At 51.0% G+C, this 26,047-nt stretch overlaps 1 protein-coding gene across 1 annotated transcript in view; it reads left to right on the top strand.

Annotated features, from left to right (window-relative positions):
- The window catches only part of TG (thyroglobulin), a 254,316-nt gene that overhangs the window by 89,716 nt on the left and 138,553 nt on the right, over window positions 1–26,047 (top strand). The window contains exons 30-35 of the mRNA XM_086695581.1: window positions 709–846; window positions 1,674–1,850; window positions 3,459–3,570; window positions 6,094–6,173; window positions 6,872–7,015; window positions 14,485–14,547. Coding sequence (XP_086551707.1) covers window positions 709–846; window positions 1,674–1,850; window positions 3,459–3,570; window positions 6,094–6,173; window positions 6,872–7,015; window positions 14,485–14,547 — 714 coding nt within the window. The remainder of the gene's footprint in view (window positions 1–708; window positions 847–1,673; window positions 1,851–3,458; window positions 3,571–6,093; window positions 6,174–6,871; window positions 7,016–14,484; window positions 14,548–26,047) is intronic.

The raw sequence follows: 26,047 nt of genomic DNA, 5'->3' as shown, positions 1-26,047 counted from the left end.
AAGAAGGCTGCACTTCTGTCCCGTGGGTGGCAGGGCACCCAGAAAGATCCCGAAGCCAGCGATCATGGTGAGGATACGAGGAACGACTAAGGGATAGCAAAGCTGCAGCTTGCGGTGTGGGGCCGGGCAGAGCTGTCTTCACAAATGTAGGCTGCCATCTGGGAGAGAGACAGCACTTCTGCATGGCTTCAAAAGACAGGAGCATCAGTGGCTCAAAGTGACCAATTGGACTCCACGAGTCCCCAGTGGTGGAGTGGCCTGCTATGGTCAGCACGGACGCGTCACACAGGGCTGCAGGGGCACCGGCCAGAAATACCATGGGGGAAAAGTCCTGCCTTGGGTGCAAAGTTGAACCAGATGGCTCCCAAGGTGTCTTCCAAACTAAGATTCTAAGATCTTGCAACTCTATAATTTTAGGACTTTCTGAAAGCTTCCGACCCCTTCCTGCCTGGCTAGACTCCCAGCCCTATTGCCTCCAGACCTGTTCTGGCTTCACACAGACTAAAAAAAAATGTGTGTGTGTGTGTGTGTGTGTGTGTGTGTGTGTGTGTGTGTGTGTGTGTGTGTGTGTGTGTTGTGTGTGTGTGCGTGTGTGTGAGAGAGAGACAGAGACAGAGACAGAGACACAGAGGGAGAGAGAGAAAGAGAGAGAGAGAGACTCACTGTGGAGATAAAGCAAAGGAAGTTGACCCTCTCCTTCTTTTTCAGATTTGACAACAGAACTTTTCTTCCCCGTGGACCTTAACCAGGTGGTTGTCAATGGAAGCCTACCCCTGCCCAACCAGCAGCACTGGCTTTTCAAACACCTGTTTTCCCCTCAGCAGGCAAACCTGTGGTGCCTGTCTCGTAAGTATCCTTAGAACACATCCTTCCTCTTCTGGATCCTCTGGTCAGACAACACAGACCTAGTTTTACGACTCTTGAGAAATAGATAGGATGAGACTCAATGGCATAACTCAGGAATCACTTCAGTGTTAGTACCAGGGGTGATACAAAAGAAAGACAGGACATAACCCATCGATTCAAGAAGCTTATAGTAGAGATAATCTCTACTCTACTCCCAGAACCTATCATCCATCTATCCATCCGCCCACCCATCCACCCATCCTTTACCCAATAGGCATGTGCTATGTTTAGCATATGCTATGTTCTAAGCCTTGCATTTGACCTTGGGGATGAGAAAACAAAAGAAGATGAATAAACTATAATCCATCCTTGTGAAAAAACTGTATGATCTCACATATACCAGTGGGAGAGTCTGACATGGGAGTGGAACAGGGGAGATCATTCACAGAGTTCACAAAAGTTTTATAGTCCCATGGCCTCAGGTCTGAAGATCCCAACTGCCTCTGAGATGGTCCTGGGTAAAGATCCAGTGGAATTTTGCTCTCTCTTCCCCTGTATTTCTGAGTTCACAGCTCACTCTTCACCTTCTTAGATTCTGCTTTCATTCAGAGTCACATGGACTCCCTGTTTGGTGCACAATCGTCTCCCCAGCTAGCAGAACTCTAGTATTTTCTCTTGGGCCTTTCAGAATGGATATTCTCAACGGTCCTGGGCCTCTGTCCTCCAAGGAAGAATCTCTTCCCGGCATTTCTTCCCAGTAGATCCTGTAGAGGTTACTTTCCCTCAGGCCTCCCAAGGACCGAAACCCACTGCTCTCTTGCCTGCAGGCTGTATCCAGGAGCCCTCTTTCTGTCAGCTGGCGGAGATAACAGACAGTACACCCTTGTACTTCACCTGCACCCTCTACCCAGAGGCCCAAGTGTGTGACGATGTCATGGAGCCCAATCCCAAAGGCTGCAGACTATTCCTGCCCCACCAGCCAAAGACCCTGTTCCGGAAGAAAGGTGGGTGCTTCGTGGGATTTGCGCAAATGGCATTTCCAGTGGGCTACTGGCTCCTTGGTTTTAGAGATATCCACATTAACTTATTCTTCTTTTTGAAATTAAGGTTACTCACGCTCCTTGGAACAATGCGACACCATTTAGAAACACATCAAGTTGACCATAGAGAATAATCCTGTTCTGCAATCGTACTCCTTAGAGAAAGCCACCATTAATGCACCTATCAGTTCAAATTCCATTCGGCTATCTGTTACGGAAAATCCCAACAGTGGCTTTCACAAGATAGAAGTTGATTTTTCTCTCTGAGGACATTAATGCCACTTTTTTTTTTTTTTTTTTATGGAGTGTTTTTCCCCTGCACAGTCTCCATTTCTTCTGGGATATTATCATGCTTTGTTTACTGTTCTATCTCTGCTGGAGTTCTTTCTCAGATATCTGGTGACCCTCGGTTTTATATTAAAATGTAAGAGAGGGGCCCAGAAACTGATTGGGAAGCTCAGAGTGTGTGGTGAGAGCTCACTGCCCATGTCTAAAAACCGTGGCTAAGTTACTGATGCTAAACACAAAATTTAGCCATGCTCATCCAGGCATCTGACACAATCCTACAGGTTTCCCTGTAGGATAATCTAGTTGGGCCACACTTTGGGGGGATCCCTCAGGTCTTTATTTATGGGTCCTTCCCATGAAGGAATCTTGTAACACCTGGCCTGAGGCCATGAGCCTGACTGCTGTTGGTTTGGATGCCAAATAAGGTTGGAAGATGAGAGTCTCAATTGTCACCATGTAGGTGGATCTGAAAGAATCCCCTAGTTTCAGTGTGGGATTCCCACCACAAACGCCACCTGGTGCATCGAAGAGATCCTCTCTTTTTTGTTCTTTTCGGAGAATAAGCCTTCTATCTTCTGCAGTGGGGAGAAGGCACTTGTCTCCTGTGCAGAAGCGGGGAAGCTGTCCGGAGACCTAACTGCTTCTTCTAGAGATTTCCGGCCTATCCTGGTTTAGGCCACCTTCATCCTAGTGATGTCAATACTTAAACTTTTGGGGATTCCAGAAGGTGTATAAGGTTTCTTGTTCTTCCCACAGAAAAGTTGAGGATTCAGCTTTCTTAGCTCCTGTGTGTGCTCTCTAGCTTCCAGAGTTGTTGCTGTATCCCTTCTCCTATTCTTTGCAAGTTTTTTTTTAATGTTTATTTTTGAGAGAGAAAGAGAGACCGCAACAGAGCACAAGTCGGGGTGGGGGGCAGAGAGAGAGGGAGACACAGAATCCGAAGCAGGCTCCAGGCTCCGAGGCATCAGCACAGAGCGCAACGCGGGGCTCGAACTCATGAACCGCGAGATCATGACCTGAGTGGAAGTCGGACGCTCAGCTGACTGAGCCACCCAGGCGCCCCATCCTATTCTCTTTATTCTTGTGTGTGGGAGCCTTTACAAGAATCCCCTCACTGTCATTTTAGTGAGATTTGTGATAAGAACAGAGAGTAAGCATGTGAGTTTAATATGCCATCTTTAATTGGAAACTCTCGATCTATTGTGTCTACCCTAATCTTCATATTTCATAGATACAACAAATCTCTCTCTAGATAATATATAATTTCTTTCTTCCCCTGTGTAGTTATACTGCGAGATAAAGTGAAGAACTTTTATACTCGCCTGCCGTTCCAAAAACTGACGGGGATTTCCATTAGAAACAAAGTGCCCATGTCTGAAAAATCCATTTCCAATGGGTAAGCTACTTCTGTCCTCTCAAATCTTTATTGTTAAGACTTTTCTGCTTCCGTAAGAAGGTGACTTAATATCAACTAAAGGCACATACATAAGAAACTGTAAAACCCAACGCAAAGAGTGGAAAGGTAGTGAGGAGGTGACCATATCTAAAAACCGTGGCTAAGTTACTGATACCAAACACAAAATTTAGCCATGCTCATCCAGGCATCTGACACAAAAGGGAGACACTGACCAGTGTCTTATCAATTAACAGATATTATCAAGTGTTGTGATAAACTTGATCGGCAAAGTCTCACTATGCCGTGTGCAAAATCTGGAGAGAAGGTAGAACTTCTAACAAGCTCATAAGCTTATCAGGAATTGTAATTTGTTTGATGTATTATTTTTAAAAGTATGTCATTATATATTTAGGTAGTTAGCTGTTATTTAGTTGTTTCACTTGAAGGTGATGTTTCTCTCAGCCTGGTCTTTGGATCCCACCCATCAGAATCGCCAAGAGGATGTTTTGCAAACTACATTCCTGGGTCCTTTCCTGGACCTACTGAGTCAGCATTTCCTGGGATGGGGCTCAAGAATCTGAATTTTAAGTAAAATTCTCCTCCAGGTGATTCTTTCCTACTTTAGAATTCGCGAGTCCTTGGCCTATGAACTGTTGGTTTATGAAGTGTTGTTGATTTATGAAACTGTGTCATGTTGCTGGTGGTTGAGATCTGCTTTTGAAGGGGCGCCCGGGGGGCTCAGTCGGTGAAGTGTCCAACTTCAGCTCAGGTTGTGACCTCACGGTGTGTGAGTTCAAGCCCCTCATCGGGCTCTCTGCTATCAGCGCGGAGCCCGCTTTGGATCCTCTGCCCCCCTTTCTCTGCCCCTCCCTCCCACACTCTCTCAAAAATAAATGAACACTTAAAAAAAAATGTTCATTTATTTTTGAGAGAGAGACAGAGCATGAGAAGGGGAGGGGCAGAGAGAGAGGGAGACACAGAATCCGAAGCAGGCTCCAGGCTCCGAGCCATCAGCCCAGAGCCCGATGCGGGGCTCGAAGCCACGAACCTCGAGATCATGACCTGAGCCAAAGATGGGCGGGCGCTCAACCAACTGAGCCACCCAAGCGCTCCTAAATGGACATTAAAAAAAAAAGATCTGCTTTTGAAAATGGACTTAAAAGGTTGATATGGGGTAGGCTGTCTTGAGATCTGGCAGGGCACTGCTTGCAATGCTGGGGCAGGGTCAGAGAGAGAGGGTTGGAACCAGAGATAGACGCCATACTGGTGCTGGGGATGGTTTGATGGGACAGCACATCATCCAGGCTGGAGCTCAGCACTGGGCTTCCAAGAGAGGAAAACACAGTGGTGGGTGGGCAGGTGGGCAGGACTCTGGGAGAGGGAGCCACGGGGCAGGTGGTCCACAGCCATCAGGGCAGAGTTGCAGCCAGCATTGGAAAAATCGTCCAAGACACGGAGGCTTTGTGCACCACAATGCGAGTTGAGTTCAGGGGCTCCTAAGACAAAGAAGGAAAGTGGCAAGAATGAGGCAGTTTGCCCCCACCGAAAAGGAGCTGAAGGGTTGAGCGAGCTCTGGCGAGTCAAGGACGAGCGATCAGAACTGGGACAGGCAGTCAAGGTGAGGGGAGTTAGAGCTGAGCCCGGGAGCATTGGCTTGGAGCCACTACGTTTCTCCAGGACTGGTCCTAGAAGCTGAGGGAGGGGTCTAGCAGCCACACTGGGTTATTCGGCAAAGTAGGTTCCCGAGACGGGGCCTGGATACGCTGACCCAGCAAACCAGAGTGTGATTAGCCAACATTACACGGCACATATGAGGGGAAGCTGGGTCAGGGGAAATGTGCCGGTCTTTGCCGACAGACATCTGGTTGGATCACTCCGACCGCAAGCCCATGGGGTCTCCCATTTCTGAAGATGGCTTCTCTACCCTGTCTTCCTTTCCCCAGAGCCCAAAGCCAAACTTTCTCACATTCAGGATGCTGGGTGAGCTTGGCTTAGAGACCGGCACATAACAGGCACAGAATAAATGCTTGATGAAAGAGTGAGCCAATGAATGAAAGATGCCAAGACTATGTTCCTGAGAAAAGAGTAGAATTTTGTTTTTATTTAAAGAAATTTTTTTTAATTAAAAAATTTTTTTTTTTTAATTTATTTTTGAGACAGAGGGAGGCAGAACACGAGCAGGGGAGGGGCAGAGAGAGAGAGGGAGACACACAATCCGAAGCAGGTTCCAGGATCTAGGCTGTCAGCACAGAGCCCGACGTGGGGCTCGAACTCACGGAGTGTGAGATCGTGACCTGAGCTGAAGTTGGACGCTCAACCGACTGAGCCACCCAGGCGCCCCTAGAATTTTGTTTTTAGAAGGACCCTCAAAGCTAGGAATCCACTCATGCATACTGGCCACAGCACCCCCACTTTACGGAGTCATGAGGAAAGGAACTCCCGGAAGTAAGAATGACTGTAATTCAGTAGGTCCTGGGCCACTCACAAAACCCCTCTTGCCCGCTCTTTCTCTCCTCGTGCCAGCTTCTTCGAATGTGAACGGCTGTGCGATGCAGACCCGTGCTGTACTGGCTTTGGCTTTCTAAACGTGTCCCAGCTAAAAGGTAAGAGCGAGAGCGACTCCGCCTGCCTGAGCACAGCACTTGGCAGCCTGGAAAACCTGCTCCCACATCTGCTCTTTTTGGGGTGGATGGGGAGGTGCCGTCCTTGTTCACACATGGGAAGTGGGGGCCTGGGTGGGGGCGGTGGCTAATACATGGAACAGCCGGCCGGCCGTGGCTCCTGGCCCACCGACCGGGCACCTTGACACGGCACTTTGCCTGGCTCACATGGCCTCCTTCTAGGCTCCCAGCTCATCTCTCAAGATGCGGCTCAGGCAGCTTGGTGGGATGAACTCTGCATCCATCCATATGACCTGAATTTAAAACTGGATTCAGTGCCTTGCTAGTGATGTGATCCAGGAAAACCCACTTAATCCCAGAGCGTCTCCGCATCCCTCACGTGCAAATGGAAATACAAATCCCCCTCACGGGACTGTGTGAGGATCGAGTGACGGGATGCCAGCAGAGACCAGCCCTGGGCGCGTGGCGGGCGCCCCATCAGGATAAGCTCCCTCTATCCCTGCGCTCTGAGACAAGCTCGTTGCAGTACCCGGGTTTTCACGGGTGGCTAAGATCGTGCCTGGAGTCCGGTAGAGCACCCCAGGCGCCTGCTGGAGGATGGGTTTGCAGGATTTCCCTCATTCAGTTAGCAGTCTTCCCTCATGATCGTCTTTCTGGTCCCGGTTACTCCTTTGCTCCAGGAGGAGAGGTGGTGTGCTTGACTCTGAACAGCCTGGGACTTCAGACGTGCAGTGAGGAAAATGCAGGAACCTGGCGCATTTTGGACTGTGGCTCCCCTGACACTGAGGTCCGCACCTATCCCTTTGGATGGTACCAGAAACCTGGTGAGTCACCCGCCCCTTCTGGCTACGTGGCCGTCTTCGGTTTGCTGCCTGCCAACCATGTATTAGGATGATGTCCTTGGGCTGGGAAGTAGACCAGCCGGGATTCGTCGGGTCCAAGTGACAGAAATCGATCCTATAGAACTTCAGCAGGGAGGGAATTTATCTGTTGCTGATAGACTCAAAGCAAAGATGACTCACCTGGTCTCAGCGACCGGGATGTATTTAGCAGGAATGAATGGACAGTGTCTCCATCATCGGACTCTGGTTGTTGTGGTCAAGCTTTAAATTCAAGGCAGGGAGTTTGGCCCAGCTTGGGCTCTGTGCCCTCCCGCTGCCAGAGGGAGGGTGGGGCAGCCCGAGTGATGTCCTCTCAAGACGGTATGCACAGTGGGAGAGAGGAGGGTCTTCAAAGTATGGTTAAGGGGCTGTTGCTGGGCAGGGGAAACCAATAGACGTGCACTCTGCCAAGTTCCCTTGTGTTTTTTTTGGAACTTGTCAATTAGGGTAATGGAACACACGGCAGTCTTGGGGAGGGAGAGGGCGACACTGGTGTGTATTTGACGATGTACATGGAGTTAGGATTTCAGGGTCAAGGCAGCGTTGCCCCAACGTGGGCGCTTCATACATACGTGCTGATTGTATCCCAGCCCGTTTGGGGAGCTCAGTTTGAAATCGGCCAATGAACGAATGGATGGTCTGCGCGGGATGATGGAGAAGCTCTGTACTCAAATGAAGAGATACGAGTGTCTTCCCAGCTTGCCATCTACTGTATGTTTGTCTTTTGGAAAGTCTTCCCTTGCGTCTGTTTCTCTGTTGGTAGAACAGTGATTGAGACTCACTCTGGTCCCGTCAGCTCCTACCTTCCAGGTGTTTCTAGGTGCGGGTACAGTTGGGGAACAGTGGGGAGCTGCCTGGAGACTGGGCACGTTCACCCTGTGTCCTGGAAGCAAATCCAGAAGGATGTGCCGGGTACAAAAAGATTGAAAACCCCCTCTGAGTCGGTGTCCAATGGAGAGGCTGAGATGAGATTCGTTATCTCCAATCATGGCTTCCTCCCTCGTTTCAGAGGCAATATAGGACTGATGCTGGCCCTGCCAGGGCACTTGTCCTGGAAATGGGACTCATGGAATGTGCAGTTTGGAGGAAACTTAGAGATCTATAACTTGGATCTCTACACCCTTCACCCAACGCAACGCGTTGCCCCAAAGGAGGAAAGGAGGGGAAAACTGATATTACGTGTCTGCTGCGTGCCTGCACGCGCCGGGGCTTCTACGGGGGCGTGGAATTTAATACCCATGAACGGGCATTCTCTCCTCCATTTCGAGATGAGGAGAGGGTGGCATAGGAAGTTGGAGCTACTAGACCCCAAACCACACAACTAGAGTCAGGCTACAAGGCCAGAGCTGGTGACCCTAGATGTCACTCTTCTCCGTTTCCACGTTGCTGGCAGGTCTTTCCCATCCCGTGAGTGATTGGATGTGACAATGTCCAGACCCTTTGACCGGTTTTCCCCTAACTCAATTAACTAATAAGCAATTTATTAACACATTGAAAAAACAATAATAAAACTAACTAATAAGCTAAGAGACCAAACCCATCAGTGGTGTGGCCTCTTGCTCCAGAGCTGTATCCAACTTGAAGGGGCTGGGATGGGGCTCCGTGGTAGAATCTGGCCCCAGCCCTTGTCCCTGAGCCTACTAACCCCCGAGGCATTCCTTGGCTTTAGGGCAGATTTATGTGGAGTTAATGACTAGCAGGCTGAATGGAATCTTCCCCGCTGATGTCTACCTTGAGCATCTTGTGACTGATCCTTGATCTGAATTCACTGGGGGTCAGGGTCATGCTTTTAATTTTATTTTAACATCCTGATTTATTTTAGGAAAAACATCAGGGTTGTATGATGACATAGCCTCGCTGGGTTTCTATTTAGAGAAGAATGTTCCATCTAGGCTTTAACTCACAGGGACAGGGGAGAAGTGAATGCTTGCTTAGCACTGCGGCCCCCCGGGAGACCCCAGGGCCAGCCCTGCGTATTTCGGGGGCTTCGAAATGGAACCCTTCGTCTTCAGAGCTTCCCCGCCCGTCTCTCCTCCCATCCCCCCTCCCATCTCCTCACCCCGCAGAAGGCTGAAAAATGTCTTTCTCGAGAATCTTCATCTGGCTCAGGGAAGACTTGGGTAAAAAGAAGCTTAAGATATAAGTCATTTGTTCAGAAATATCATGGGAATCGGACCAGGGCGTTACGACATCATGGCAGGAGGTGGCAGAGAGAAGAACCCAAGGTGCTCATTGTCCCGGTTCATTCCATCTGTTCTGTTTCTTTTCATCGGACGGCACAGACCCCTAGCTTTTTCCAATATATATTTTGTGGGGTCAGGCTGGGGACTCAGAGTTCTGTCCAGAAACTGCGGGCTGGGGAATTAAAAATGCACAGCGGTGCTCTCTTTCAAAGGACACTGACTGAGCATTGGCCATGCCCAGGGCCTCTGGTGTTACTAATCAGCCTGTATTCATCAGATTCTTTCTGTGTGCCTGGCTGGATAAAGCATTTATAAGCCTTATCTCATCTAATCTTCACAAATGCTGTTAGATAAGGAAAGGGAGGTTCAGAGAGGTTAGGTCACTTGCCCAAGGCCACACAGGAATCACATCTTATTCAGACCCAACCACATAACATAATGATTCAGTCAGTCAGAAAGACCTAGGTCTGAACTCTGACTCTGTCATATGCCCACCTGAACCATGAAGGGTGGAAAGGACCCTTATCTCCTCTCCATCAGTTTTGGCACACGCAACGTAAGTTTTTATGGAGGAATTCTTGGAAAGAATTTCCATAGTAGGCTTTGGCCCTTGCTTCAGATCCATGGCTTGGCCTTTTAGTCTGTTGACATCTATATTGAGTGTTGACCACAGGCCCCAGATTAGACTCCAGGCTGAGAGCCAGAGACGAGAGGCATAACCCAGGACCCGTTTCTGAAGAACCGCCCCTGAGGCAGGGGAAGGGAAGTGATACTCACCAAACTCCTGATACACGTTAAACACCGAGGAAACATGGGAGGTAGAAGGTCCTGCCTGCAGAGGGTTTAGCTGGGCTGAGGGGCCGGATACAAGAGAAATGGAACATTTCTTAAGTGCTTACTATATGTCAGAAACCACCTAAGAGTGCTTTTTTCCCCTGTATTAATTTGCTAACCCCTGTGAAATGGGCTGTATTCCTATCCTCCTGCGAGGAGATAATTATTCTCTCTGCAAGCAGAGATGTAGCTGAGGTTCCCGTGGGGGCTGCACGACGGTGGGGTCAGGGGGCTTCTGGAGCACGAAAGGGGAAGAGAATTCTGTTCTACAAGGGATTATGCAAAAGTGTCTCCAGGGGTAAAGGAGAGGGGGCTGATGGGAGCAGTGACCACTGTGTGGGGACAGGCAGCAGGCTACGGAGGTGGGGTGGGCCAGGGTCCTGCCCTCACAGCCCTCAGAGTTTCAGAGACCCGCACACACAGGCAATGGGGCAGTCACAGCATAACGATGGTCCCAGGCTATTCACAGAACAAAGGCCAGGAGAGAGGCACAAACCTGTCTGGGAGCACCAACAGGGGGTCCCAGAGAGCCCACGGCAATGCACTATGGGACTCTGCGGTCCACAGTGAGCAGAAAGTTCCACGTGTCGGTGCAGAACAGAGGCTCAGGCTGAGAGAGTGTGAATGCAGAAGAGGCTGTTCATGGGCCTGCCCCAGCAGGAGGGCCCAGGGAGCACGCCCGCTTCGCATCCCGGGTGGGAGTGGCCAGTGCTGCTCTGTGGTCGAGCAGTGCCCCAGAGCCCCGGCTTTTCTGGAAAGGGCGGGCCCCCGGGGCCCTCGTACCTTCCCTTTGCTCTTTAAAGAGAACGAAGGCTGCCCGTTCTCTCCGCAGCTGTGCATGGCTGGCAAGCGGCGCAGGGTCTCTGGTTTCTTGATAAAGTCAAATGTGGCTTCTAAAAAAAACAGTCGAAGCCACACAGTTCCTGCTAAGCAAATGCACTTGGACCTTGCAGCAATTCTAGATAAGGGAACATAACCTGGGTAGGAAATGAAAAGCCCATGCAATTAGGCCTGTCTGCAATCCACGTCGAAACTACCACATGGAGGTAGGGTTACTGAATGGCCCACTCTCTGTCCTCATTTGCGTCCTGCCCACAGCTCCTGCCAAGCGCTCAGCGCCAGGTTGGCTCCAGGCACCAGGCTGGCATTTCGCAACAGCATCTTCTTTAGTCCCCAAGCACCCCTGATGAGATAGGGCCTATTGTGAACCCCATTCTGTGCTGTGCTGGCCAATATTTCGCAGCTGGCGAGGGTGAGTGGAAGCCCTGATTTGTGGCGATTGCCACTTGCCGTGGTGGAAATGTCCCCACCATGGCCACCAACTTGCTCTCTGTCTTACCCCAAAAGCAAAACCCTATTAAGAAATACTGCTGAGGGGGTGAGAAAGGGTAAGTAATGCAACAGCAGTAGAGCCACGTGGTCTGTTGTCTGCTGAGATGAGCTGCTGGGTGGTGCTCCCTGGTGGTGCTCGCTGAGATGAGCCGCTGGGTGGTGCTCCCTGGTGGTGCTCGCTGAGATGAGCCGCTGGGTGGTGCTCCCTGGTGGTGCTCGCTGAGATGAGCGCTGGGTGGTGCTCCCTGGTGGTGCTCCCTGAGATGAGCTGCTGGGTGGTGCTCCCTGGTGGTGCTCGCTGAGATGAGCTTCATGGTGGTGCTCCCTGGTGGTGCTCGCTGAGATGAGCTGCTGGGTGGTGCTCCTTGGTGGTGCTCGCTGAGATGAGCCGCTGGTTGGTGCTCCCTGGTGGTGCTCGCTGAGATGAGCTTCATGGTGGTGCTCCCTGGTGGTGCTCGCTGAGATGAGCTGCTGGGTGGTGCTCCCTGGTGGTGCTCGCTGAGATGAGCCGCTGGTTGGTGCTCCCTGGTGGTGCTCGCTGAGATGAGCTTCATGGTGGTGCTCCCTGGTGGTGCTCGCTGAGATGAGCTGCTGGGTGGTGCTCCCTGGTGGTGCTCGCTGAGATGAGCTGCTGGGTGATACTCCCTGGTGGTGCTCGCTGAGATGAGCCGCTGGGTGGTGCTCCCTGGTGATGCTCGCTGAGATGAGCTGCTGGGTGGTGCTCCCTGGGAATGTGCTGCGTCTTGCCTACTGGTTCTCATGGTGTCAGAAATTTCTATAGTTCCTGGTGATTAGTTAGTACCATGAAATAAACGTCTACTGTATGTATACCATATGCATTCTTTACAACACAACATGATACAATACAGTACAATTCAATACAATGTTATAGCATAAATGTTTCCTTTGCAAGCTGAGCTCACTTTGCATTTCAAGATACATTTCCGGAAGCAGAATCACTGGGTTCAAGGGTGAGAACACTTGAATGCCCTTGATATAGATGGTCTAGTTGTTCTCCAAAGTCTGCGTCAACTCTCAGGATCTTTGCTCTGAGAACTGCTCTCTTCCAGGAAAGACAGATATTTAAACAGGCCAGCCACACTGGCCCACTGGGTGCAGCGGAGCATGGCCGTGGTTAGTAATTCTGAGCATTGCTTGAGGAGCTCCCAGAATGTTAGATGACCGAGGACACCGTAGCTCAGTGGTCCTTAAAGTGTGTCCTCGGACCAGCAGCTTCGGTGTCACCTGGGAATTTGTTAGAGAGGCCAGATTTCAGGGAGCCCCCCAGACCTGCTGAATCAGACACTATGGGGGTGGGGCTAGCTCGGGGTTCTTACCAAGCCTGGGAACCAGGGCCTTAGAATGACTTGGGGGGAACAGGTGTTTCCAGGCAGGTGGAACCATACCAAAAAACAAAACAAAACAAAACGAAAAACAATACAACTGGAGGTTCTAGAACCAAGAGAGGCTGGGTTATGGCTCACCTGACCAAAGTGAAGAAGGCAGGGGAAGGGCAACACCTTAGGGACCAGACGAGATTGTGACTCTAATGCATGCTTTTTTTTTTTTTTTTTTTAAATGTTTTTTATTTATTTTTGGGACAGAGAGAGACAGAGCATGAACGGGGGAGGGGCAGAGAGAGAGGGAGACACAGAATCGGAAACAGGCTCCAGGCTCTGAGCCATCAGCCCAGAGCCCGATGCGGGGCTCGAACTCACGGACCGCGAGATTGTGACCTGGCTGAAGTCGGACGCTTAACCGACTGCGCCACCCAGGCGCCCCTCTAATGCATGCTTTTTATGGAGGGAGAATAGGACAGCAGTGTGTCACCGTAGAAGGGCAATGTTAAGAGCGGATAATGGCCAGCATTTATTGAGTGCCTGCCTACTGTATACCCAAAGCTTTACACGTACCAACTCATCTAAAGCTCATGAGCCTGAGAGAGGTATTGTTGTAAGCCCTTTTTACAGACAAGGACATTGAGGACAGGGAGGCGAGATAACTTCTGGAGGGCACAGAGAAGGAAGAGGCCAAGCCGGTCTTGCCCTGGGCAGTTGACCCCTGAGCCCTGCCCTTGACTGCTGACCATGCCCCCCGCAGCTGAGCATGCAAGAAGAGCCTGGTTTGGGCCGCTGGGAGAGCATAATGATGAAACTTTCGATCTGTTCAGTAAGGGGAGGGGAAGAAGATAATTAGCACTTATGGACCATCTGTCGGGTGTGCGCATTTCTCTGTAATTTTTACAACATCCTCATTTTGTCAATGCCAAAATTGGGTCTAGAAAAAGTCAGATGACTGGTCCTTCCACGCTGCTTCTAAGTGGCACATGGAGACTCGGGCCCAGGTCCGTCTGCATAAAGTCTGTGCTCTGTCCCCCCCGCCATCCTGCCTGCCAGGAGCACCTGTCATTTACTGGGCTCTTACCCTGTGCCTGGCACTACGTGATCTCCTGTCATCGTCATGCGATTCCCAAGGTGGGTCGTATTGTCCCATCGCGCACGTGTGGAAACATGGGGTTAAGTGCCTCGCCCAAGTGAATGGAGTCGGAAAGTGACGGCTGTAAGCACGTGTACCGTCCTCTGCCTGTCCCCAGAACATGGCCGGACTCTACCTGCTCAGCCCCCGGCCTCATTGCTGGCTTTGGTCAGCGACCCGTGTGCAGATGAGGGATGTGTCCCTTGTAGGCAGAAGCCACAGAGAAGAGCGACGTTTTCTGCATTCGCTTTCCCTGCCTCAGTGTTGTTGAAGCGGGGGGGGGGGGCGTGGGGGAGCCTTCCTCCCCCCGGGCCCTGGGGGGATGACACAGAGCCAAGCCCCATCCCGCCTACGGAAGACGCGTGGTGCAAGACAGAGGCCACCCTGGGTGGTGGCGGCTTTAAGCCGCTGAGATGTGACTGTCACCTCGGCCCAACCTAGCCCATCCTGACCAGTTCAGGGTGTCTCGGGGGCTGAACGCAGCCCGTCTGCCTTCCAGGTCTGATTTTGCCATTACTGCCGTGAGCCCCTGTTGACACCTTTGAGGGTGGAGGGGACCTAACCGGCTGCCTCTCTTCTTCTTTTCAGTCGCTCAGAACGATGGTCCCAGTTTTTGCCCCTTGGCGGTTCTGCCTTTCCTCCCCGAGAAAGGTAAGTTGTCTTTTCAGCTTCTCTCAGGAGAGATCCACCTTGCTTTTCCTTCTCCTCCTCTCTCTCTTAGTTTTGCCCCGTCGTTGAGAGCTCGCCTGGGCCTCAAACGCTCATTGATTTGAGCTCCTGGCAACTGCACACACGCATAGATGGGGCCCTGCTGGCCCCACGCCCATTTCACAGAGGAGGAAACCGACCCCCAGTGAATAAACACCTTGGCCAATAGTGCAATCAATTGGAGGCAGAGGACGGCTGGGTCCCGTGCCTGCAAGTTTCATCCCGAGGGTTGTTCTCACCCTGTCCAGGAGTGGCGAGACCTGCACGGTCCCAGGCCAGTGTCAGGTACTGTGGCCCTGTGGCCAAACAGGGAAAGAACCAGCTAGTGCTGAACCAGCTAGTGAAGTAGAGGCTCACAGCCCTCAGTGCACTGGGTGGCACGGTGACATCTGAGGCGGGGCCCTGAGCCCGGGAGCATGGCCCAGATTGAGGCTGCCGCCCCCCCCCCCCCGCCCCCCGCCCCCGCCATGCCCCGTCTGGTCACGAGGCAGCAGGAAGTGCAGGCAGGTGGGCGCAGTGGTTTCTGGAGGCAGGTGAGCTGGGAGTGGTGCCGGAGAGCGAGGGCCTGGATGCAAGGCCCTGTTCTGCCTTCTCTGAGTCAGGAAATGACTCGAAGGGCCCAAGCGACCTTAATTCCTGCCCCGTGACATGATGTCTGAGGAGCTCCAGACATCTGTCATTACAGTGCTGGCTGAAGACACAGAATATAGAGCTGGTGTAGGAAGGAATCATTTAGCCAAGGCCGCGGCTAAAAGTATACATGTCCTCAGCCCATGTTGTTTCTTCCACCTGGCTCAAAGAGCTAACTTCGGAGATCATACACACACACACACACACACACACACGCATTTTCTGCACAGTCTGTACAGAATTCTATCTGTGTCTAAACCCTTGGAGACTTTATGTCTAGGACTTTGACATAGGACTCCAAAGTGTCCACTTTCTAAAGTGCTGTGACGTAGGAGTTGCCTTTGTCATGTCACGAATGGCGGAGGGGGTGCTTCGACCAAGCAGGGGACACGTATCCCAACCAGACTTGGGTCAGAGTTGATATTGAGGTTTATCAAGATAACGTAAAGACAACTGAAATGATCACATCGTCTCCAGAGATTCAGGGTTTAGAAAAACCCGACCGGTTCCTTGTCCCACGTCTACCGCCTGCCATTTCTGCTTCCAGAGGCTATTGTGGTTAAAACTCTTAAAGCTGTGTTTTTCTCGCCCTGGCCTCTCCCCTTCTACCTTACACATGAATCCTGCTACTCCTTGATTTGTCAATCTTGGAAGTGACCGTGGGGGTTCCTTCCTGTCTTGATAGGTGAGGAGTCGAGGTTCTCTTGTAGCACCCTTTTTCAATTTTCCTTCTTTGTCTCCAACATCTAGTCGTGTCAAGACTTGGGGTCGAAACAAGAGTATTTTTGTTCCGTCCGTGGGCATGTGGCTCACTGGGGAGCCCCAGGGAGCAAGAGGGATCTCCCGTTGCCGTCACCAATCACGGGGTGTGGGCAGCGGACCCTCCTGTCTTTGTCCCGTGTTCCACCCCTGCCTTCCATGGTACCCCCCCCCCCCCCCGCCTTCTTGGGCTTCTTGGGGTGCCCGTGAAACACACAGGTCGGGTCTGTACCTGCTCTGCAGGGACCTGGAGTGTTAGCTCCTCTGTGCTGACGTGTCCATCAACACACCTCCCTCTTCTTTGCCCCACTGAAAAATTTGTCGAAGTGTCTTATCTGCTGTTTGCCCGTTCTTGTTTTCTCTTGTCATCTTTGTGGGTCTAGACTTTTTAAATTCCTTGTCTTCATTTTTGTGGGAGGGAGAGAAGAGACGTGAGCCTCATTGAATTAAATGCGACCGTATAATCTTTTCCGAAACGTTTCAACGTGTTTTGTCCGTTTTGTCCTCCGTCCTGCACCAAGCATTTGATCTTCGCACAGACCTCAAGAGACAGGTCCTCTTTTACTATCAGTTAGTTGTGGAATGTTCGAACCATGCGGAAATAGAGGAGAAAAAAAAATCACAAGAGTTACTTAGAAGTCATGTGGGTTCAAACATTGATTTAGTTGCTTCTAATCTCCTTAGCCTTTCCTGTGGTCTGAAGTACTTGTAATGTCTCTACAATGTTACTCTTTCATTGTTACCTAACAGAGCATCAGGTATATATTTCCAAATTGTTACTTATCTCTCTGAATAATGCATTCACCATGCATCTATTCATCCGTTCATTCATTCATTCATTCATTCCTCTGTCCACATTCCTACTTTCGTGATGCTCCCCATCTGGTGAGGAAGATGCAGACAAAAACGGGCCAGTGTTGTCAGCTTCCGCATTTCACACTGCACTTCACTAACTTGCACTATTTTTGGGCATTTGATTGTTTATGACTCCTCGTCATTAAGAAGATACCATAATGAGCACCTGGGTCCATAAAGCTCTTCCGAATGTCCAGGTTACTTCCTGGGGGACACATTCTCCAAAGCAGAATTACTGGGTTCGACCACTTTATATTTTAAGACTCTAGCTTTGTGTTGCCACATTAGTCTCCAACGTTGTTTCTAGTGATATCCTCACTAGCAGTGAGTTCGTTTTTCCATCTTGGAAATCTTGAATCCAAGATTGGAATCTTTCTCATTACAAAAGTGTTACTTATTCAGCGCGTAGATAAAGAATGCTCCAGGATCTGAATGTCAAATGCATACTCTTAGATACGAACAAATCAAAGTGTGAACACCTTCAGGGGCTTTTGCGGTGCTTCTGCTCTGTTTTTTTTTTTTTTTTCCCCTGATAATTTGTATTCCTGGGACTCGAATTACCAACACAACGGAGCAAAGGATGTAGAGTTTCGCATCCCCCTTCACACATGCAGTCTGTGGATCTGAGTTGAAGTTTCCAAGGCAGAATGACATGTCACAGGCTTCTGAAACAAGTGCGATTTTGACAAGTGCGATTTGAAAGCAGGAGGGACGTCGGAGTGTGCGTTCCATCTGGGCTCAGAGTTCCCAAATTGGCGTGGAGAGTCTGGGTATGTTCCTCTGACGGCAGTCAAGCGAGGGCACAATGCCGCCTCTGGGGTATTGATATGTGAGCGTGATTCTGACACGGATTGTGCATGCGTGAGTGCGTGTGCGTGCACACACTTGCGTGTGTACCCCATGTGTATGCAAAATGCTCATCTTTACGCACTTCCTATCCGGAGAGGAAAGGAAATATTTATTAAACACCAAACATTTTACAAATCCTTTGGTGCTCATCAGAAAGTTAGATGGTGGCGAGGTGTGTTTCTCAAATAAGGGAGCTGAGGATCCGAGAGGTTAAATGAACCCCTGGGATTTGAGCCCCCGTGTATCTGGCCCCCCTCCAAGTTAGACAAGAACATCTGGCTTGAGTTTCTGGAAAGGGTGGCAGAGGTAGACTTCCAGCCCTAGACTTGTCCGGACACCTACCGCTTGGCCCTGTGTCTTGTGATGAGTTGGTGTGCATTAAGCCACTCATTCAAAGCCTCTTTGAAGAAGGATTCTGATGCACTGATGGGTCAGTGGGGGTGAGGGGAAGGGGAAGGTGACTTCCGAGCTCTCACAAGTCGGGGAGGCTTCTAACACGCTAGGTGGTTTGAAGATGGCAGGAGTTTGTCCAGTGGCCAAGTTTCAGTACGTCTTTCCCTCAGAGAGAGTGGTTTGTGTGTGCAAAGGCCCAGGGGCATGAAACAGCCTGGGGCGTTCAGACGTTGGAGACATTTCCATATGGTGGGCCTAGGCTCGTCAGTGAGATGAGGCAGAAGGGCCGTAGGGAAAGGCTTTCGCTCGAGCACAGGGCTGGCAGGAGACTCTGTACTGCGTTTGGCACTAGACCTTGGTACGATGACCTGGGGTGGGGGCGGGTGAACGTGGCAGGGAGCTCTAGGGCGGACGAGTTGGAGAAACGTGTTAGGGCCAAACAGCTCGTCCTTCCCTTCAATTTAGTTCCCCTCCATGCATATGTCTCTGCCAGCCACTTTTCGGGTCATGGATTCTGAATTTTCACTTACATTCCAGAAAAGGCGCTGTGCTGGGGGCCAGAGGTCTTGACTGCAAGGACAAGGGCCGGCCTTCTAGTTGGGAGAAAGGCACAGGAAGTCAGAACTGAAGGAGCTGAGCCACTTACCACAGTGGGGGCCTCGGGAAGCCTCCCCCAGATTCACCGCAGACAGACGGGGAAAGTACCAGAGTGCATCACGGCCCCATGTTGCGACATAGAGAAGGAGCATACGTTCGTCAGATGTCAAGGGGGGAAAAGGAAGCATCCTGGGTAGAGGGAGGTGTGCAAAGAGAAGCCCAAAGGTGTGCATCAGTGTGGCACATGATGAACTAGAAAGAGAAGTAGTTTAGGACTGCAAGGCCAGAGAGGGGCAGGGAGAGGCCGGATGGGGGACGGGGGCCGGAAGCCAGGTGCCTTGGCTGCCACGCTTCCCTGAAGGCCTTTACACAGTTGCACACTGAGCTTTCAGACTGTTCAAAAGCCCTCCTTTGGGGCTGTAAGGGGAATGCGTTGGTGGACAGACAAGCTCGATTTTGAGAAAACGTGCACAGGCGTGTTATCTGTACGTAGAATACCATTTTACTCTCTGGGGGGAATTTTGTACATTTTTAAAAACCAGTGAAACAGGAAAGCTGTCATTTCTTTATCCAAGAAGATGTCCGTTGCTTCTTAAAAGACCAAGCAATCCAGAGAGGACGTTCAGGGTCAGCAGGAATCACCTTCTCAGAGGCAGGAGCCCACTGTAGGTGCCTCAATCTCCCCCTCTCCCGCCTGCCCAAACACCGGATCTTCCGCGGGCTTATTCCCATGACAACTGATATGTCGCTTTTCATCTACCATTTCAGAAGCACTTGCTCAGAGGTGCCGCTGAAGCAAATTGAGTATTTGGATTGCCCACCAGGGGAAAACACGGATTATGAATCTTTGAAAATCCGTATCTGTCTTCTCAGTTCATTTTACCCCGAGACACTTCAAAATGCCCCTTAGAAAATGCTCCCGGCTCTCGAGCGGGAGCCCCCCCCTTGGAGTGGCAGGTATGACACAGTTTGCTCCCTGCGGGGAGAAAGGTGCCTCCTTGCTGTTGGCCCCAGCCCAGCCCTCCAGCTCCTCTCCTCACCGCCTCCCTCCCCGAGCTCGGGGACAGCTACAAGCCTGAATTCCAGGTGATGGAAGTGTCTGCACGGACAGTCTTTCAGGCCACACAACTACTGTCCATCAACTTTGCCTCGCTGTGCCAGTGGGGTGCTGGAATTCGGTTGATCTTTTCTGCGAATGTTTTCTATTAAGCTGGAGAGTGGTGTGATCCTAAAAAATGTGAGTGCTGGCAGGGAGCCTGCACATCTTCTAAGTGAGGGAAGCATCGGGACATGGCCCGGCCACGGGCTTTGAAGTCGGTCCATGCAGCTCCCAGTCCTCTTCTAGGTCTTTCTCAGCCTGGCAATGCCTCTGTTTGCCTCTCTGAAAGGGGGGGATGATGGTAGAAAACAAGAGAGATGAATCTAGCGGGCTTGTGCTGAAGAAAAAGTACAAGGCTCCACACGGAACCTGATAAAGGGTGAGTGTTTAAGAAATGTTGGCGATAATTCACAAGTCCAAGCCCATCTTTCTGGGGAAGGGGAAATGGGCAGAGAGAGAAGATGGCTCTAGTAAGTCACAGCCAGTTAAGGGCAGAGGTACAGAACTATATACTTTAAAAACTCCTACTTGTTGGCTGTCGCATCAATCACTGTGCTAAATGCTTTCCGTATTTTAACCCTCGTGACTGCCCTGTGCGCACGACTATGTGCATCCTACAGACCTGGAAGCTAAGGCTCAGAGAGGTCCAAGTTCAAACAGCTAGCAAATAGGAGAGATTCAGACCCAGTCCGAATTCGAACCCAGTCTCCCCGCCCTGCTCAGTGTGGCTGGCTGGGTTCCCCAGGAGCCAGACACTGAGGTGCAAAGGCACCCACGGGGGGAAAGGGGGGAAAAGGGAAGGTGCAGGGCTGGCCAGAGGAGACGGTGAGCTGCAGAGTGGTCTCAGTGGCATAGAGGCCTCCGCCGCCCTTTCAGGGATGCTGGGATGACCTTCACATGTTCTCCGCCTTTATTTCGGCGACGCGGGGATGTGGGCATGACCTTCTGGAGGGCCGCTCTCCCTGCAGGGGCTGACAGCTGGGCCAGCCTGCCGGGAGCATGCACCGCAGCCGCGCAGACCCACTTGTTCCCGACGTCACAGCGTGCTCCGCAGGGCTGGAGGGCTTTAACGGACTCCGTGGGGGCTCCTGCAGACCGTGCAGGTGCACTGTCACTAGACTGGTGACACGGCAACCCACACCAGGGCTAATTCTTAATTCTTCGGGTCCTCGGGCTGGAAGGCCCCAGGGAGCAGGCACCGACTCCAAGAGCCTGTGGAAAACGTGCATCTCTGTCCCAAAGCCGCACAGGGTTTCCGTGCGTGTGCACCCGCCGCAGAGGCTCCCAGTGCAGAGTCTGCAGCCACCCCCTGAGAACTGCTGTCCGGGGATGGGTCTCGTGCCCCAGGGACAAGCTCCCTCCCCAAGCGGGGCGTGCAGCCCGGAGGCTCCTCTCCCACAGGGCCACGCTGGCTGGGCAGCTGCAGTTAGCAGGGCCGAGCGGGCTCCAGGCACAGCTTCCTACTAGCAGCAGCCCTCCACCCCGCCCCACCCCCACCCCGGCCCCGATCTCCCTTCCGAGACCCCTGGGGGCTGAGGAGCAGAAGGACACAGCTGGCAAACCGGAGCCACAGCAGCGGCGGGTGGAAGGAAATGGGAGATGTGAGGAAAGTGGCCCCCAGGTGGTCGGTTTCACGTCTCCGCGTGGATGCGGGCGGGAGCATCGCGCCAGCTGCTGGGGTGCAGGATCGGGGCCACGGTTATGGTTTCTCGTGCCTTGGCCGCCACTCCCCCATCTATCTGCTCATTCATTCTGCAAGTGGTTAGTGGGCATTTCCCCTGGGCCAGGCACTAGGTGCAGGGGCTACAGCAGTGAGCAGAGCCCACAGATAGCCCTGCACCACAGGACTTCCTCCTAGCACGTTTCCGTGGGGCCCCTTCTCTGAGTTGACATCACCCCTAACTCCGCATCGAAGCAGCCCCCTTGGGCACTCTCCACTCCCTCAGCCTGCTCTCTTGTCTGCTGTGAAATTTTCTCACCTGCTTACGTCTTGAATGTTCGTCTGCCCTTCCCCCAGAAGGGAGACTGCATGCGACAGGGGCTCGGTGTCTCATCCACTGCTGTAGCCTCAGCCCCTAGAAGGTTCCCTGGTACCTAGTTAGTGCTCGCAAGGTATTTACTGAATGAATGAGGGCCTGCTTCTTGCTTGCCAGATTTCGTGCTCCCAGAAACTGAGTTCACAACTTGGGGCTTGATCCTTCATACTTAGCACGGTGCCTGGTATATAGTGGACACTGACTGTTATTTTCTTTATCATTTGTTAGGTTTAAAATTCTTTTTAATGTTTATTTATTTTTGAGAGAGACAGAGGGCGAGCAGGGGAGGGTCGGAGAGAGGGGGAGACACAGAATCTGAGGCAGGCTCCGGGCTCCGAGCTGTCAGCACAGAGCCTGACACAGGACTCGAACCCATGAACCGTGAGCTCATGACCCGAGCCGAAGTCGGACGCTTAACCGACTGAGCCACCCAGGCGCCCCTAGAATTTGTTAGGTTTAATACGTATATATTCAGTTTGCTCTAGGTTAGTATTTAAAGCTAACAGAGGTTCAGTGTTTGTTGGAAAGGTGTATAAATGAACGATCTTGACCAATTTAAAGAAACTTTCTGAGTCTCAGGTGCCTCACCTTCAAAATGGAGATGATGATGCCTAATTCAACGAGGTTGTTATTAAGCTTGAAAGAGATGTGCCGTGTAAAATTGCCTCGGCCGGTGCCTGGTGAAGGTGGCAGTGTTGGAACAGCTAAATTAGGTCAAGTGCTGCCTGTTCTAAGGGATCTCTTTCACAGGTAATATTTATAAAAGCTGCCTCTGCGATATAGTACAGTGTACAACCTGTGCAGCTGTACATGGTGAGCCCAGGAGGCACTGGATTAATGTTTGCTGATTGATTGTGTCCTGAACCCTTGTTAGACCTTAGGGGCTGGAGAAGACTTAGGATTTTCGTCAGAAACTTCCTCCCCGGATGGTTAGTGCCAGTTGTGTACCTGGTCCGTCGGGGAATTGTTCAATCAAATTTAAGGGAGACAGAACCAAGAAGAAAATATGCCAGCTTAAGACCTACCTTTTGGTTTCGGTTGTTTTGGCTTTAGCTTTAAAGATTTCTTTCAAGTGTCTTGCTTAGCTATAGAAGGTATATTTTTAGCCTGGAATCAATCAGATACTACCCGATAAAAAATGAGCACAGTCAAAACTGTGAGGTGGAGGGAGCTTTTGGTTCCTCCCGATTTTTCCCCCCTTCCTATTCCTGGCCTCCAGCCCACTCTGGGAAACTCATGACTGTCTACTTCTCAGCACCCCACCTCCCCGCTGCAACTCCCATCCCAAGGCAGGCCTCTCTGACGACAGAAGTGGTTCCTCTTTCCTCTTTCCCTCCCACTCTCAAACCAGCCCTGACCAGCTAGCTGTCACGGAGGAGATGCACCTTGCTTATTTATTGTTTTATTTCCTAGTGCTCTGCTAGAGAACTCTCGGCAGACCCAGTGGAGTTGGGGCACCTGGGGGGGGCTCAGTCGGTTAACCGACCGAGGCTTGATTTCGGCTCAGGTCATGATTTCGCGGTCCGTGGGATCGAGCCCCGCGTCGGGCTCGGCGCTGGCAGTGTGGAGCCTGCGTGGGGTTCTCCCTGTGCCCCTTCCTCGCTCAAAATAAATGAATAAAACATTTAAATGGAGTTGAGGAGTTGACAAAATAATTCACGCTGCAAATACTTGATATTACTTTAATATGATATTTTCTACAAGAGTTTTCACATTTCAACCAGCGGATAAACCAGAAAATGGTTGTTTCTCAGACGATTTGACCAGTATTTAGGAGAAGTGTTTTAGACAGGTTGCCTTTCCTAGAGCCCCTCAAGTCACTCTGCATAGTGGTCTGTGAACCCAACCGTCCCTGAATTGCAGTCCATCCACAGGGGTAGATTTCCTTTAGTTTCATGGATTATAATAATATTAACCGTTGGTTCAAGATAGTAATGCCATGTTCTAAGCGGCTAGTGCTATATTAAGTTGTGTTTTGTTTTAACGATTCTGTGGTCATTCCTCATTTTCTTCATCCCTACTGCCGAGTCTCCGTGGAATTCTGACCTCTGACCCCCTTGGAGGAGTGGGATTTGATTTATGAAGGAGGCAGTCACCTTCCCTTCTACATGGGCAAAGTCCAGGAGACGAGAGGGCCCAGCTCAGAAGGGATTGAGGGAAGCCTTCAGTATGGATCGGGGCATCTGGCATCCTGAGGGGACCAGTGAGGGACGGGGCGAGAAGGAGATGGGGTCAGATGATGAAAGGAGAAGGCACTGGTGATCTCGCTCTGATGGAGATTGAGGTGATGAGCTCCCCATCACTGGAGAAGTCGAGCCTGTTGGAGATGCCCTTGCGGTGTGAGGAGGTGGCTTAAATGGCCTCTAAGCTTCCCTCTGAGTTTTCTGTTTTTGTAATTCTGACGATTGGCTCCGTTGTGCTTTAAGGCGTGGCCTTTGTTTTTCTGTTTTTGTGATAACTTACGCACAGGCAAGCAGTTTTGGGCAGATGTTTGTAGAAGTAGGAGCAGTGAAGCAGAGAGACTGTGGCATGGATGGGGTGAATCTGGGTTTCAATTCTAGTTCTGTTCTTACTCTGTGTGACCCAGGGCACGTCACGTTACTGCTCTGAGCCTCAGCATCCTTAAGGCAGACTTCCTAATAGCCCTGCCTCCACAAGTGGCTGTGAGATTTGGATGAAGCATGGAGGGCAGTGCTTAGTACAGTGCCTGTCACACGCAGCCCCTAACAGACAGTGGTGACAGCCGTAGCTGCCCTTACTGCCACTGTGCCCCGAAAGGCAGAGCAGAGCCTCAGGAGTCTGCCCGCCTGGGTCCAGACCAGCTGCGTGACCTTGGGCGAGTTACCCACAGTCCACTGAGAGGTCAGGCCAGCGTCTGCCTGATGCTCTTTGTCCAAAAAAACCTCTGCACTATTGGAATTTCTCTGATTAGCTCACGTTGGTGCTCCATATGCATTTATGCCTCTGAATTTCGGCAGTTTTATCCAGCACCCGGGATCACACGCAGTGACCCCAAGAAAGAGTTCACATGCTCCCAGAAAACCCTGTTATCGTACCAGCTCCCCGGTCGCCTTTGTATGTGGGGGGGAATTTGGAGGGGTCCATTTGATAGGAGTCAACCTTCCCAGAGAGAAATCAGGTTTATCCCGAGCCTTTGAATTTCCAGTAGGAATTTGGCTTGTGATGAACTTAGTAGTTTGTCAGGAGGACACGGAGGGCGGATTGTCCCAAGTCTGGTCCCACGTGCCTGTCTTTTTCTTAGTTAGGAATTTTCTCCAGCAGTGTCTTTGAAGTTGGTGTAAAAGATGATTACTCACCCATCCACAGCTCATAACCTCGGCAGAGGCTGGCCCATTTCAGATGTCTGTGGAAACCTTTGCCTGCAAAACACAGGCGGGGAACACAGAAAGGGAACCACTTTGTCTCTGAAGTGGAGTCCCGGGGAGAGAGGGGTAGCTGCGGCGAAGTGGGTACTGGGAGGGGGAAGTCTTTGTTAAGCCTTTGGTTTGCTAACCACGAGCCGTGACTGTGGCCACGTCCTACACCAGCTCGGAGCCTCAGTTCAGTCCCTTGAAAAAGAGTGACAGTAATACCGTTGATGCATAGGCTGATGTAGTGATTACATCTCGTAGTGTCAATGAAATGTTTCATCAACTGGAATGTGCCACAGAAGAGTGAGATCTTATTAAATTGGTGGACCATGATTTGTTTCCTAGGTGATCAGTTCTGCCACTGATCCACTCGAGGTCTTGTGGTAGGCGAATAATCATAGTATTAATCTTTATAGAGATAAAAAAAAAAAAATACTTGGCATCCCATTCGTTCTTTACCAGTTAAGGAACTTCATCAATTCATTCATGAAATACACATTTAGGACGCAAAATACACGCAAAATATTGATATTATTGTTCCTGTCAGCACACGGAACATTAACAAGTGCCACCTACAGCTATGTTACTATTTCTATTGTTGAGATTTTTATATACTATTATGATAGGGCTCAGACAAGCAGTGAAAACTGAGGCGGAGTCTTTGGTCTCCAGGAGCTCATAATTTAACAGAGATAGAAAACATAAGGAAATTGCAGTGCAGTCTATTCGTAGAACAGTAGACTTCTTAGTGGAACAGTAGACAGATCAGTGGAACAGGCTGGCGGTAGTGTGGGAGCCTCAGAAGGGTCTGCGTATGAAGTGACATCTGAATTACGTCCTAAAGGATGACATGA

Source organism: Puma concolor, chromosome F2 (assembly GCF_028749965.1).
Source record: "Puma concolor isolate L17-30 chromosome F2, mPumCon1.1.hap2, whole genome shotgun sequence".
Classification (NCBI taxonomy): domain Eukaryota; kingdom Metazoa; phylum Chordata; class Mammalia; order Carnivora; family Felidae; genus Puma; species Puma concolor.
The sequence above is the reverse complement of the archived record's forward strand: the minus strand, read 5'-3'. Positions and strand labels throughout refer to the sequence as shown.